Raw genomic sequence first — 16,654 nt, 5'->3', positions numbered from 1 at the left:
GTATTATGTGGGTGTTGGTCAAACCAAATAAAAGACAGTTTTCTTCTAATTATATTAACTTTAACTTTATTTCCAGCACTCTTCGTGTAACGTACCCGTTCGATCAGTAATTACAATAGATTGAACAGTTATTGATGATAGATGATTTTGCGTTCAATTGCCCCCTTTTGTGTCTTACATTATGTTTTATAATTGTTCCGGACACGTGATTGTGACGATTCAATCGACCAATCCCAGAATGACATATAAAATAATGAGATGTGGAGATGATGAATCTTGTATCCACAACCAGATGGTGGTCGGCAGCTGAAGTCGTGAAGAGTAGATGGTGCGCTGTCTTCCAGGAATGACCAGTTTCACCGATAACCAAAATTGATTGATGCGATGCCTCCAGATTTCCTCTTCGTAGCCGTCAATCAGACGTTTTCGCTCCGGTTTTTGAGTAACTGTAGCACTTTTCGTTGCGTCAACCCCACACCTGACACCACTTTTGTTATGTGGGTGTTGGTCAAACCAAATAAAAGACAGTTTTCTTCTAATTATATTAACTTTAACTTTATTTCCAGCACTCTTCGTGTAACGTACCCGTTCGATCAGTAATTACAATAGATTGAACAGTTATTGATGATAGATGATTTTGCGTTCAATTGCCCCCTTTTGTGTCTTACATTATGTTTTATAATTGTTCCGGACACGTGATTGTGACGATTCAATCGACCAATCCCAGAATGACATATAAAATAATGAGTTCAAGACCATCGATATCAGAATCAGCAATTTAGCAATGAAAACAATTATAGTAACCAATTCTGATGCCGTTGCTGTTTTACACAATTTAGTAAACAATTAATTATATAAACAAACATCTATGAACTAGAAAATATTATAAACAATTCTATTAAATTGAAGGGTGTAAAGGGTGCTTTACAACAGTTGTAAAAATGCCAAAAATTAAGGGCAAGGCTTGGACATTTTTTAATACTCATGAACAGGGAGGTGTAATATGCAAATATTGCAATCAACGGTATAAACACGGCAATGTTAATAAAATGACAACTCACATTGTTAAAAACTGTTTTAAATGCCCACAACATTTAAAAAATATTTTAAAAAACCCTAGTTTGGTGAAAAATATAGATCAATCGGTAGTAACTTGGCAAGAAAATAATCCAGTGAGTGTTGTGCCTGGATCTAGTTCTTTTGAAAGACCTGGAAGTTCTATGTCAACATTATCTTCATCAGCAGCAATTACACCGTTTTTCGATACTATGGATCCTGCGACAAATGTATGTTTTACTATAAAATTGCTATCAGTCAAAACTTACAATGATGATTTTCTTTTGATGTAGGAAATGCTCAATCAACGTCTGGCAAAAGCTGTTTTCATCAGCGGCGCGCCATTCTCGTTAGTAGAACATCCATTATGGATCGAGTTTTTTAAAGCTATTCGCCCCGCATTCGTGCCTCCTTCCCGAAATCGTTTGGCAAGAACATATTTAGAATCACAGTATGTCGAAATGAAAAATAATGTTAATTTTACAGTTAATAATTGTAAGCACCTACATTTACAATGTGATGGTTGGTCTAATCTGCGCAACGAACCCATTATAAATTTTTTAATATCTACCCCCGCTCCACTTTTTGTTGATTTTGTTTTTTCGGGGGAAAGGCGATATACAGCAACATATTTGTACAAACAAATAGAAACAGTAATGAAAAAGTATGATACCAAAAAATTTCTGGTAGTCATTGGTGATAACGCGGCGAATATGAGAGCAAGTTTCAGACTACTGCAAGAAAAATATCCTCATATTGTACCGCTAGGATGTTTGGCACATTTGTTACATTTATTATGTGGTGATATTGTTAACAGTTCATCAATTAAAACAAAAATAGCAGATGTGATTCAAGTCACAAAAACTATTAAAAATAGTCATGTGCTTAAAGCAACTTTTGATCAAATAGGAAGAGAAAAAGATGTTACAGTCGCTCTTAAATTACCAGCACTAACGCGATGGGGTAGTTATTTGGATTGTTTGAAAAGTGTGGTGACTAATAAAAGTGTTATCCAAACCTTAGCGGTAACCGAAGGAGTAATAATCACATTAGAAATAAAGAAAAAAATTCTTGATGATAACTTTTGGAATCATATCCAAAATATGATGTCGCTGTTAGAACCTATAATAAACTTATTAATAAAAGTGCAATCTAATGAACCACAAATACATATTGTCTATAGAGAATTAACAAAACTGGAGTCGACGTTAATGGACATCATTAATGTCATCAATTTCGAAGAATTCGAAAAGGATAATATTATTAAAAAATTGGTCGACAGAAAGAAGTTTGCACTAGGCGACATACATTTTGCCGCAGATTTGTTAAATCCATCAACTCAGGGGTGCGATTTAAATCCCACTCAGTTGTTGGACGCAATGACATTTATATATAAGATGGGAAAGCATTCTCATATAAATGAAATAAAGTTAAGATCCGAGTTAGTAAATTTTCGTGATAAAGAAGATATATGGGCAAAAACCATTTTATGGGACGGACATGATTCTATGCCACCACTTTTATGGTGGAGAGGTTTGAGGGGAACTTGCGAATTGGCAGATATCGCCATTCGGATATTAAGTGCACCCATAACATCAGCGGCAACAGAAAGAACCTTTAGCGCGTTTAGTTGGCTGCACTGCAAAAAAAGAAATCGTCTGACTACGACAAATGCCGCTAAATTAACATATTTAACTTACAATGATAAGCTATTAAATACATATAAAAGTAACACAAACCAAAATATAATAGATACCGACAAAAATGAAGAAAGCGACGATGAAATGGACGAAGACGAGCAATTGTCAACGATTGAAGACATATCATCAGACGAATCTGTCTTAATTTAGATTATATCAATTTATTATGATTAAAAATGAATATATTATTTAACGTTTCTTGTTTTATTTTTATGACTTTTTGTGTAAATAACCAGTGTTAATGATTTTTATTAAAAAAGAACTTTTATTTTATTTTACCTTTTATTTTACCCCAGGGTATTTACCCAGGGTATTTTCCCTTGAAAATAAATACCCGGGTATTTAACAACACTGTGAAAAATAAGGAAGGCAGATAAATCCGGCTGGTGTGGTACTTACCGAGTCTTCCCTCTGTTTGCGTGGTTTGGTGGCTCACTGTACAGGCTCTGTCACGACTAGCTGAGTCTATATGTAGGTGGCAAACTACCTGCACTATTTTTCTGAAAATTTGCATATACGGTTTATCTGAGGTGCTCGTTTCAGCTAAAATATTTTCAGTTTTCTCCAACTTCCGGTTATACCGGAAATGGACCCCAACTTCGTTATTTTAAATGGAATGTAACAATTTTTATTGAATTTTCGAGATCCCAGTTAAATTTTAATACAATTTGATGTAGTCATCACATGTCTAGAGAAAATTTTGGCAAATTCAACCCTTCACAAAAAAATAATCTTTCGAAATTACACTCGACTCCGACCAAATATTCTCAAGGTTTGCACAAAGAGGACCCATAGCTTACATAACCCTTGAAAACTTTTTTAAAACATTATACGGGCTGGTCAGAAATTTGCGCCGAATTTCCCTATCTCGAAAAGTCGAAAACATCACTTTTTTAAATGGCAACCCCAATTTTTTCCTTCACCAGCGTATAGTACGCTGAAAAATAAGGGATTTTATACTTTGTCATTACACAGTTATTTTTCAGCGTACAAGGAGCTGGTGTAGGAGAAAATTGGGGTTGCCATTTAACAAAATGAAGTTTTCGACTTTTCGAGATAGGCAAATTCGGCGCAAATTTCTGACCACCCGTATAATTTTTTTAGGCTGGGTCCTCTCTGTGCAAATCTTGAAAATATTTAGCCGGACTCGAGTGTAATTTCGAAAAATTATTTTATTGTGAAGAGTTGCATCTGCCAAAATTTTCGAAAAAACTGAATTAATTCACTTACATCAAATTATATTAAAATTTAGCGGGAATCCCGAAAATTTATTAAAAATTGGTACATTCCATTTAAAATAACGAAGTTGGGGTCCATTTCTGGTATAACCGGAAGTTGGAGAAAACTGAAAATATTTTAGATAAACCCTGTATGCAAATTTTCACAAAAATAGTGCCTGTAGTTTGCTGTACAGGGTGTTTCATTTAAAATGACATATGCTTATATCTCAAAAACAAAAACTCGAATCGAAAAAAGTTTCAAGTAAACTTTTTTTGGTGAAAAGGGGGGCACAGGGTACACATGAGCAGATTTTGTTTCAGGATTGCCTAAAGGCCCTTCTGACGTCATATTAATTTTTTCAAATTGCACATATACTTTTTTCTTTCAACATCTTGAATAACTTGACAAACTAAGTATTTTTTGCTTAAAAAATTTTTTTCTTAAATTCTGCCTTATGAAGATATCTACAAAAAGAAAAATAAAACAACGTTTTTCAAAATGTAATTAAAAAAATTTAATTAATAAAAAAATGATTTAATTAATTGTAAAATAGTACTAAAATCTAAACTAAAACCTTAGAACATTGATTAAAATTTATAAAGTTACCTTTATACATCGATTAAATGCTCAAAATGATGACCATTCACTTCTAAACATTTCTGAATTCTCATTGAAAACGTTCTCTGCACATTGCCAAGCATTTCTCCGGTCCATTACGTCCTATCCACTTTTAAGGAAACATTTCGTCTAAAACTTCTCTTGCGGCTAGAGCATAATGAGATGGACATCCATCATGCTGATACCATAGCGCAAGTCTTCGCTCCAGAGTAAGGTCTTCCAACAAAACCGTTAAATCGTTCAACATAAAATTCCGATACTTTCTGCCATTCAAATTGCCATCAATAAAAATGGTCCAATTATTTTATTGCCAACAATGCCGCACCAGACATTAACTGACCAAGGTTTTTGATGATCAACTTGTCTTAGCCAACGAGGATTTTCATGTGACCAGTAGTGCATGTTATGAGGATTTACTTGGCCGTGATTGGTGAAAGAGGATTTGTCGGAAAATAGTACATTGAAGAAAAAATTTTTATTCAATCTTAATTTTTCTTAATCCAACCCTGAAAAAAATTCTGTTCATTCTGTACAATGTGTCCCCCTTCTCACCAAAAAATGTTTACTTGAAACTTTTTTCGATTCGAGTTTTTGTTTTTGAGATATAAGCATATGTCATTTTAAATGAAACACATGGTATACATATAGACTCAGCTCGTCGTGACAAACCCTGTATATCCCTCATCGTATAGTCGTTCTTCTGCACGCCTTAACCCAAAAGTTTCTAGTTCTACGTCTAGTGTTAGTTCTAGTGATGATGCTAGTACTAGTTCTAGTTTTAGTTTAATTTGTTTATTTTAACGGAACATTCTGTATAACATTTTACAAATTAAACAGGGGGAATTACTTATGATGCGTACTGTATACCATATGTGGGAATGAGAGAGAAGACAATTTACACAGAAGACAATAGACGGAAGACGACACACCCAGAAGACAAAACACAGAAGACAGTAGAGAGAAGATGACACATACAGAAGACCGAAGAAGCAGAGAGAAGACGCAAAAGAAGACACGTTGAAGTGAAGGTGTAAAGATCGTAAATAAACTGCTAAAAGATATGTTTGGGAGAAAATGTTAATATCAATAATAAACTAATTAAAGACAGGTGGCGCTTTCATTCTTTGTTTAATAAAAAAACCACATATGATCCACATGATGGTTCAGATTTTAATCGGAAAACTTTACTAGGACGTAGTACTTGGCATAAACTAAAAAAATAAACATAGAGTCGCAACTCTTTTGTTTTCGAGGTATGAGCGATCAAAGTTATTTTTTTTATTTCGGCTATAAATAAACCGTACAATTTGAAATTTTGTATGTATTTACTACTGGTTAACACCTTGTTATCGAGCATACTTCAAGCTTCCCTAGCGCCTTCTAAGGGTATGAAATTCACAACCACTTTGAATTTTTTATAAAAAGTTTTTAACGTCATGGGATATTAAGCCGACCGATGGAATATTATTTAACTATCATTTCATTTTTCTTAATTGTTATCCTAAATAATGAATAAATCGCATTTTTTTGCTAGTGCATTTACTTTATTATGACTCCCACATTATATGGTATTAGAATCGGTAGAAAATAAAACCATAAATTATTCATTTCAATCCATCATTATTCGCAAACCTTGTAATAAAAATGTATTTCACATGATCACTACCTGGCCAAGTAGGGTGGCTTAATACATAACGATTTCGGAGTTTCTATCTTTAAATTTAGACGTCAAAAAAGCTTATACCACAACTGATGGGACACCTGTACTATGTTAATCTCTGTATTTAGAGATGCCGCGCCGAACTGATCCGTAGGGCATAATTGAATTTGTCTCCTACCATTGAAACACGATCAATTGAAGAAGGAATTTCTATTCCTCATATCAGACACCATTGTTTTTGCAAAATTTGCGGAGGAGAATGTCTGTCTATTGCAGTTGGTGGCAGACCAGCTATGACGAATCACTTGAACGCCAACAAACAAACAATTATTAGATGCATCAGCTTCCAATAATAAAATAAGAAATTATTTTGAAACTTTTAATTATTCTAAAGATGAAAAACAGTTAATTGTAATGGAGGAAATATTTGCATTTCATACTTCAGGGATGCACCCCTATAATTATAATATTAATATTAAGCTTTCCTATCAAAACCTAGAATTTCATTTTATCTTCTTCCAATCGGCGAAAAAATACTTCTAAATGGGTATTTCGCCGTATGGGCAGAAATGACGAATTTTGAAAATAAAAGATATAGTGGGCCAGTAATCCCAACACGTTTTGTTTTCGACACTTAGGCAATTATTTAAAATAATTGGTTACTATAGTTACTCATGGCTACTGTTATTTTTATCATGTCAATATATTTGAAGTATGTAGTTAAACTTTAAAGTAATTTTTCTCAAAAATTTTCCTATGTAACTAATATTTTAAATTGACTGCACTAGATTCAGACAAAAATCCTCTTTCATATTCTGTAATAAAAATGGAGGATTGTCATTTGAAAAAAGTATCGATGACGTCATAACTTGTTTAAAAATGGCGGACAAAATTTAAAATCTTCACTAAAAAATTGTGTAACGTCCAGTTTTCATTTTTTTGGGAAATGAATTCGCCTGCACGAGTTGCTTCTTCCTCTTTTGAAACCAGCCTTTTTGAATAGTTCTGTGTAGAATTTTCGATCGATTTGTATCCGTATTTATCGGGATCTAAGTTAATTAATTCGTTAATTTTTCGTTTGGAAATTGTCCAACGATTACGGTTTTGCCGCACATTTTTACAAAGATTAAATCATTTTACTGGTTAAAACCTCATCATCTTGAGGTAGGTTTTTCTATTTTATATTTTTCTTTAGTGTTAACTTAATCTACTTAATATTACCTTAAACCTAAATTCTTCCAAACTCTTTTTATACTACATAAAATCACCTATACCTCCATTCATCCCTAACTAATTATATACAATATTTACAGTTTTTTTAATTTTTTTCAAACGTATAGGTTTTTACTTTGAGCTATATTTCTTACAAAAGAACTTGGGAAATCTCCTATCCAGGAAACAAGTATTATTTGGAATAAAGAAGTTAATAAGAAGCTCAAAAATCTCAACATAACCCAAATTTCCTGTATTTACCTTCTACCAAGTGTTTCCGGAGGAGGTTTGCTGAACGGTTGCTGTACTTTTGCTGTCTTTTCATCGTCCTTGTGTCTACATATCATTATCATCATCGTGAAGTTCATCATTGTGAAGTAAAAGGTCAGATTTTTCCTGTACACAAAAGATTACCCAGTGAAGTTTAGATAATTTTATATAATATTAATTTGGAATCATTATTATATTTACTGGTTAATTTTTTTTCTCTTGATACTTCATTTGCTTGGTAATCTAACTTCACTAAAATTCAATGTTATTGTTATTATCATTCATTTTTTTTTTTATTATCTTTACATTTCAATTTTTTTTTTGTAATCTTTTAATCATTTATTTTTTTATTGTACATCAGATTATTAGGGGAGAATTTGTTAATTTTAGTTTGCATTCCGATTATTTTGATTTACTTCTTTTCCGTTCACCTGATCGAGATCTCAGATCAATCGGGGACTGATTAAGGAATGTTTGTAATTGTGATTTCTTGGTCATGTAGATTCGGCTGATGATGACCTAATAAATTAGGTTGAAACCGGTACCGAGGAATTTAATAAATATAGCAAGAAAGAAGTTTTATCGAACATCGTATTGTTTCATTTAAATTATTTAAATTTAATCTTGCAACATGGATTTTACCCATTTTAAAGATTGCAAAGCCTACTAAAATATTTTCATTAAAAATTCATTCCAACTTTCGATTAACAACCCTGCAGCTTAACAGTTAGTGTTTGCTTAATTAATTTTTTTCTCAGAAATTATTAAATTTTTGAAGAACATCAGGGAGACAAAAAGTTTCAATTTTTCCAATGTATTTATCAAATTCATAACAAAAATCTAAGCAAAAATTTAACGGAGGTGGTTACGTTTAGTAACTTAGAAGGTAATATTGAAAGTACAAATAAGCTAGAAACATGCCCTATTATGAGCTAAACTTATTCCCCAAATTTAATTTTCCTGGTGTTTATAGTTATCGAGAAAAAAAAATTAAACCAAAATTTTTTGCTATTTTTAGAGGGGCGTAGCTCCCGAGGGGAGCCGATGTCGCCCATGGTTCATATATTAAAGTACCCTTAAAATTCACAAAAGAATCACCCCTTGAAATTTGTTGTAGTCATTCAGATACATTCTGTATACAGGTTAGAGATGAGCTAAACTGCGATTGTTTAATCATATGACACATTGCTAATGCTACTACCAAATAGCAGTGATTGTAAACTGCTAAACTGCTAATAAGGACTTTTAGATTTTTATTAATATAAACGTTGTATAAACAGCGTATATATTTATTATTATAAATTTTAAACAATATATATTGTATATTGGTAGTGAACACAAATAAAACATTAAAAAAACATAAACATGTATTGAACAAACTATGTAAAATATAATAAGTTAAAAAACAAAAGTAAACTCTTTGGCAACTTAAAAATAAAACTCTTGGGAGTCTTGGACGACAACGAAACAACTATTGGCTTACAAGTTAATTCCATTAACATTCAAAAATAAAATCATGTTGGCTTTTGTTGTACTTAAACGACTTCTTTTGTCTGTAATAACCAAGCCTGCTTTTGAAAATACCCGTTCACATGGTACTGAAGGGCATAAAGCACTGAGCTTTTCTTGGGCAACACGTTTTAGGTAAGGATATTGATATCCATTGACCCTCCACCATTTTAACGGATCCTCGTTTCTAGGAATTAATCCGCATTCCAGAAATCTCTCGATTTCAATAATAGCGCGTGTTGATGTTGAGGAAGTTTCTTGAGGAACAGCTTTATCGGATGTATTTTTGTCAAATGCGGACCACACCGAAAGTTCATCATCATTCACCTCTTCTGAGGAATTTATGCGAATATTTTGATCTTGTGTACCTTCATTCGAATTCGATACCTTAACAATCATGTTAGTCACAGCAGATATCATTTGTTCCTTAACCAGCCCTTGTGCTGTTTGATTTGTAAAAGCATGTAACTTAAATCTAGGGTCGCAGAAACTGGCCCCACAAAGAATTCTGTTTTCATGGACTTTTTGTAAACGATTCTTAATACCACTTTGAAATATTTGTAATACTTTTTTTATACAATCAGATAAATCTTTTTGTAGCAGTTTTGCACAGATATCAGTTAAACCATTGACGACAGGTATAACAATTGCTGCAATTCCGTAAGTGTCACCACTAAATATTTTTGTGGCCGACTCAAACGGTTTTAGAATTTGTACCAATTCTTTCAGAATTTGCCATTCTTTTTGCTCTAAAATCGGCAGATTGGTACTTAATAGCGCTGTTGTTGCCTTTACAGCTTCTTCAAGTTGTATACATCTTTCGAGCATATAGAATGTGCTATTCCATCTCGTAGGGATGTCTTGCAACAACTTAAGTGGATTATTATTGCCATTGTTCCGCTGATACGTTAAGAATTTTGCACTACTTGTAGTACTTCGTTTAAAAAACGCCACAATTTTCTTAACTTTTTCTATTATGGATACAATATTATCGTCACATATTAGTCCAGCATTGACTATTAAGTTTAGGGTATGCGCCAAACAACCAAAGTGATTCCACTTTAATCGGGTTTCTATTACATTAACAATATTATACGCATTGTCGGAAATTCCTAATAATACCTTCTCTTTGATGTTCCCATCTGTCACTACCGTATCAAGACATTCGGCAAGATTTGCAGAGGTGTGGTTTCCTGGCAAATTCTTGCATTCTAAGAGAAGCGATTTTAAGTTAAATTTGTCGTCAACATAGTGTGCAGTCACTGCAATGTAAGCCTCATTATTAATTGAAGTCCAGCAATCTGTGGTTATGCAGATCCGCTTTGCTTCTGTAAGTAATTCTTTTACTCGTAACCTACATTTTTCAAATAATGCCGGAAGCATAGTACGTTATATAAAATGTCTGCTTGGTAACTGATAACTCGGATTAAGTTCGTGTATAAAATCACAAAACGCTTGTTCTTCGACCAATTTGAAGGGTTGGAGAGATTTTGTAAATAACAACATGAGCTTACTATCAAGAGTGGTTTTCTTGCTTTCATTTAATGGTCTATTCATATACGTTGTTATCGGAACTACTCTTTGATTTTGTCTTGCTGGTTGAGATTCACTCTAATAAAAGTTGAAAGAAAAAGATTGCAATAAAAAAATCGGCAAAACATACTTTACTAATTAATATTTAATATTAATATTATTATTTTAATATTAATATTTTTATTTTAATATTAATTATTACCTGTTGTGAGTTAGAAGATGTACTATCTCTTCTAGCTGTCGAAGTACTGGAACTTGGTATGGATACAGTCGGATGTTTACATTCCAAATGTTTTTTTAAATTGGTTATGCTTGTTTTGTACGAAAACACCCTTTTGCATAAGTTGCATTTGGCAAAAAATTCATCTACCTGGTCGTAAAACAACCATATTTCACTAATTTTTCTTCTTTGTGTTGACGACATTCTTTTTTATTGCACAAATTCGTGAATATTTTACAACAACACGCTTGTTCAAGTTTGTTTACGAGTTTGTGAGCACATGGCACGAAGTGAATACATTTACCGAAAAAATCCGAGCTCTTACGATAAGAGCTCGGTTGAAATAGCAATAGCAATGCTGGCACGCACTAGATCATATGATGATCTGCGATTTTTCGTTCACAGTGATCAAATCACAGGTTGCTATTTATTGCTCATCTCTAATACAGGTTGATTCTCAACCTATACGCATAAACTTGGGGATTTACTCCTCACGACGAATACTGACTAATAGGAGAAAAAATTTGTAGTAAAATATTTTCTGTTTCATAGATATCCGTGATATTTACTTTCAAATCAAGAATACATAGAACATTTTAAAATAACATCACAGCAAGTGTTGGAAGTTATTTCCCATATTTTCTATCAATTGGGTTGCCTGAATCCACGATCTTCTACTAGCGCGGCCTAAACCAAGGAGTTGGCGGATTGTCTGTCTATTAACTTCCGTGACGTATACCATACTTTTTAAGTGACCCGAAAAGTAAAAATCAAGAGGATTGACGCAGGGCGATCACGGTGGCCAAGCCATTGAACCATCTCGACTTATCCATCTTCCAGGAAACACATTAGCTAGATGTCGCCTATCTACTAAAAAACTTTTACTACAATTTTTTTCATCTATTAGTCATTATTAGTCCTGAGAAATAAATCCCCAAGTTTATGCGTATAGGTTGAAAATCATCCTGTATACATATGTATATTTCTTTTGTTTACTATTATTTACTTTCTCCATAATAAACATAATTTTGTATGGTATATAATTTTGCGATTTCTTTGTGTTTCGTTATAGTTGTGTCAACTCTTTTACATTTCAGCTTCTCTTCGCAATTAGAGTGTTCTGTAGTAAAAATTGCGTGGCGCCTTATAAATCGAACCTATCCCATCTTCAGTGGGAAACCGAGGTACTGCAGTCCTTTTTTATACATGGTGTTTCAGGTTTTTGTAGCAGGACTTTAACAGTCGATAAATCTTTTAAAATTAACACAGAAACTTTATATAAACATAGGTCGACAAACGCTTTGTTTTGGAGATAGATGTTCAAATTAAATTTTTAAATTAATTTTTTTTTAATATTACACGTGTATTTCAACCGATTTTATTCAAATTTGGTATACGAAGGTTTTTTGGCATGAGAAAGACGATTATGAAGTCTATTTTACTATGTATATCCGGTAGATTATACGGCGCTCTGTACGTATTCTTTACGGATTAAAATAACCATAACTTTTCTGACAGTATATTTTTTGGCTTTTTGAATCAAAATTCTTATTCTTTGTACTTTTTTAAACAAAAAAGGTACTCTTATCAAAATGCGTAAAAGTAGTTCGTTTTCAAGATAATCCGCTTTTTATTATTCGATTTAGACCAATTTTATTAGAGGATACTTCAAGACAAGTATAATAATGTGTGCCGTGGAAACAAAGTAAGTTCACTAATATTTTAGTTTATTGTATCTAGTGCCGAATCACCAGTAGTTGTTTAACACACTGAGTTAAATTAATTTTTCTTATCCGTTAACGTGTTAAATTCAATTTTCTTGTTCATTAATGTGTTAAATTCATTACTCTTTTTCCTTAACGTGTTAAATTATTTTTTTTTCAATTTTTAAATTTTTTTGCTTTTTGCATAAACACTTTATAAAATGTCGTTTATTTTTTTTAACCAAGAGTTAGCGGATATTCATTTTGTTTATGGGTTTGCAAACGGAAACTCAGCAGAAGCAGCCCGAGAGACGTCTGTCAAGTTGGCACTACATCTTGCGATTTGAATAAAAAAAACTATTGCATTAATTGTCGCTTAATTTGTAGTAATTTGTCGTAAAATTTACAAATTTATCGCGTGCTTTTTTATGAACACTTTTGAGGTAGTGCTAACTTGACGGTGGGAATCTATGGTATAGAACGGAGATAACAAAAAACTAATGGCGTTATTGATTGTCGCTTAATTTGTTGTAATTTGTCGCGTCCTTTTTTATGAATAATTTTTGAGGTATTGCACTTTAAAGGCATACTTTAAATTTTCGCCCACGTCATCAAACGTTACTACGGATTGGTATTCCATTTACAGTTACGATAGTAGCGTATTAATGACGCTGACGTAAGGTTTAATGGTGAAAAACCAACATTACCATACTAAAATCATGTGCAAAACTGTTGTACATACATCATTAAACGTTACCACGGTTGTTTTTCAAACCAGAATTGACGAATTACAGAATTACGATTACAATTACCATAGTAACGTATTGACGACGTGTAACAATTCTGCTTATGATTTTAGTATGTTGCATATGTGACGTAGAGCTAACTTGACGCCGGTCTATGACTTAAAGTGGAGATATAACAATAAATAACTAATAAGATAAAATGTTATTTTATTAAAAGTAAAATAGACCGAAAGACCGTGTTTTCGGCAAGTTTTTTTCAAAGTCAGTTTCAAAAGTAGGCTGAACCTCCTTAGCGACATCTTTCAAATCGTCGTAAATAACCAATTTAATGCTATTTCGATATGAAATTACTATATAATGTCCTACAGCGGTATTACTATTTTGATTGCCCAAATATCCAACGCAACCAACAACTTTAAATTGTTTATCCTGAAATTGTATATAGTATTTAGGAATTTTATTGAGGGTAATTCCAGGTAATTTCCCTAAAACCCATTTTTTATTATTTTCGTCAATAGTACTTTATTACGATTTTTTGTTTTGAGATTTAGATTATTCGGAAGAAATAAACAAACTGTTTTTAAAATGTTCACCAAAAATTAAGTGTGTGTTCGCCCACAAAAGAATACAGTTAATCATAGTTAACAGTTAATCAGTATCATCATAATTTTTTTTTTGTTAGAGTGAATACTTCCTGCTGTAAGAAATCTTTTGATTAAACGCCAACAAGTACTTCTTTTAATTGCAGTATTTGGAAATTTTTCACTAAATAAAGCAATAACCACATTTATCGGTTTTTCCCTGGTTCCATAACACTGAATCACGTAAACTTTTTCATCTGATGTTAACATTGTATTTAAAAAACACTTTAAATTTACTAAATTACAGTTTGACAAATTAATAATGACAGGAAAGCAATTTTGTTTTTCCATGGCAGTCTTTGTTAGATATAAAATTGTTTGATATGGATTTTTTCAAAGTAAGCCAATCAATCCGAAAATTTGCATATGGCCATAGTTTTTCATTCTGAACAAAACTTCTTAGTAACACTTTCACGTACTGTAAACAGAAAAGATACTTTACCTGCTACAAAAAGAGTTTTTCTTTCACTGTCAAGCCGCACTTGTTTTATAAAAATTGAAATATGTTCAAAATTAGTCTTTAATCAAGCAGGGCTAAACTTCTAAAAATGACAATTAATATCGATTAATGCACTCCAATAATATACAACCAATCAGAGTAACGATCGTTTAAAATTTCGACCAATAACGTGATATTTTAAGTGGATAAAAGTTACCTAGGTTTTTCAACCGAATAAATCACACGTGATATTTTATAACATAACTGATAAAAACACGACTACCATATACATATATACTTTTGTTTACCTGTCACTTTTTTGACAACTATAATTAAGTCAAAAAACCTTAATAAATAATTAAAAATTGTCGATAAATTGTGCAATTGTCGTGTATTAATCTCCCTAAAATACGCTCTAGCTTGATTTTAAATCAGGATAATTTTATTTTTAATTCACTCAAGTTTTGTTACCCAAAAGGGCACTTTACCTAAAGACATTTTCAAACATTTTATATAAACTTACACTTTTGATATATACAGGGTGTCCCGTATCTTCCGCATCAGAGCATTATACGGTTGTAGGATACATTATTCTGATGCGATCTTTCTAATAAAATTTTTTCGAAATGTTTATAATAACCGCACGGGGACAATTTAAAGTTATCCGCTTTTGTCCAATAGCGGACGAGTTTGATTCACCGAAAAAGTTTATTTCTCTTCGCGTGACGAATCCATTGGTGAGTACACGTAGGAAACGAGTTATCATCGGCGTAGCGGACCGGCCGAGGGTGGCACCGATTACCTGAGTCTGATTGCGATCTGCTGATTGGACGAAAAACAGTTCGTTTAAACAGTTCCCGTGCGGTTATTATAAACATTTCGAAAAAATTTTATTAGAAAGATCGCTTCAGAATAATGTATCCTACAACCGTATAATGCTCTGATGCGGAAGATACGGGACATCCTATATAGCATAACATACACTTTTGTAACTTTTGTCTGTAAAATGAGAAAAAAATACCATATTATATGGAATTTTATCGAAATCGTATGACCGGATCAGCCATTTGTAATTTTTTATATGTATTAACAATGTTTTGAATTCACTGCATACGTCAATTTTAAATTCAAGCCATCTATTTATCAACTACATTAATTGCAGAAACCTTTTTTTAACAATCTCTGTAAACGACATTTATAGGGTAAGGGCAGGCCACTTCAGGTTCTTTATCATTAATTTCGCTTTAGACCATACGTTTGTTATTTATTAATATTTTGAAGTGTTAATAAAACATTGTAAATAACACACTTGTAAATAAAACTGGAAAATAAAAAGATGTTTCAAATATGATGAATTTCTTAGTTTTAGGAGACAATTTCTCAGAGATCTAAGATATCTTGAAAATCTTAGGTGATGAAACAATTCTGACGTCAGATTCGGATTCAGGGTATCGAAAATTATTTGGAAGGTATAGTCTGGCCTTTGGTTTAAAAATTTGTGGGCCTGTGTAATTATTTTTTTTATTTGGACAATTTCAATAACTGCGTGACAAATTTCAATTTGTTGAATACGCATTGTCAATGTAAGAGCCGTTTCTTACAATTGTAGCGTAATGTTCTAATAATGTAATGAATAAATTTATTAATTGAATAAATCAATAAAATATTCCTAACTATAAATTCAGAGTGCTTGCTAAAGAGCCATCTATAATTGAGAATCCTTAACTACAATGCTTTCAAACATTTTTTGTACCACGCATGCGCACCAACCCACAAATCCAAATAACGCCGGTTTAGCCATTTTGCAAGGTCTATAAAACATAAGGTTACCCAATACCGATTCTCCTCCTCTGAGAGGCAAGGTGGGTCAGTGACGTAGCTGGTTCTATGAACAACACAACACCACCTATACTGTGGTACAGTCTATATAAAATATTTAAACCTCGCATCGTGTTGTCACGTATAGGCACATGTATAGGCTATCTTTTATTCTGACTGTATCGAACCAGTGACGTCAATTTGCGGGGTAATAATCGATACTACAGAGGCATAGGGAATGAGGTAACCTTATGTTCTATAAACCTTGGCCATTTTGTAAGTTTACAACAGTCAGCCGAAGAAGGTTA

The 16,654-nt window shown here is 32.6% G+C and overlaps 1 protein-coding gene across 1 annotated transcript; it reads left to right on the top strand.

The window, feature by feature from the left end:
- The first annotated feature begins 231 nt into the window (after positions 1–231).
- Positions 232–2,953, top strand: LOC111421417 (uncharacterized). Its single transcript, XM_071200695.1, has 2 exons — positions 232–1,286; positions 1,350–2,953. The coding sequence occupies exons 1-2, from the start codon at positions 942–944 to the stop codon at positions 2,904–2,906; spliced, it is 1,902 nt and encodes a 633-aa protein (XP_071056796.1). The 5' UTR covers positions 232–941; the 3' UTR covers positions 2,907–2,953.
- Positions 2,954–16,654: the final 13,701 nt, after the last annotated feature.

Source organism: Onthophagus taurus, chromosome 11, assembly GCF_036711975.1.
Source record: "Onthophagus taurus isolate NC chromosome 11, IU_Otau_3.0, whole genome shotgun sequence".
NCBI classification, from domain to species: Eukaryota; Metazoa; Arthropoda; class Insecta; order Coleoptera; family Scarabaeidae; genus Onthophagus; species Onthophagus taurus.
Note: the sequence above shows the minus strand (reverse complement) of the source record. Positions and strands in the feature narration are given on the sequence as shown.

Coding starts and splice junctions, on each gene's coding strand:
- LOC111421417 (XM_071200695.1), top strand. CDS start 942: ATGCCAAAAATTAAGGGCAAGGCTTGGACATTTTTTAATACTCATGAA. Junction 1,287..1,349: donor CTATGGATCCTGCGACAAAT/GTATGTTTTACT, acceptor CTTTTGATGTAG/GAAATGCTCAATCAACGTCT.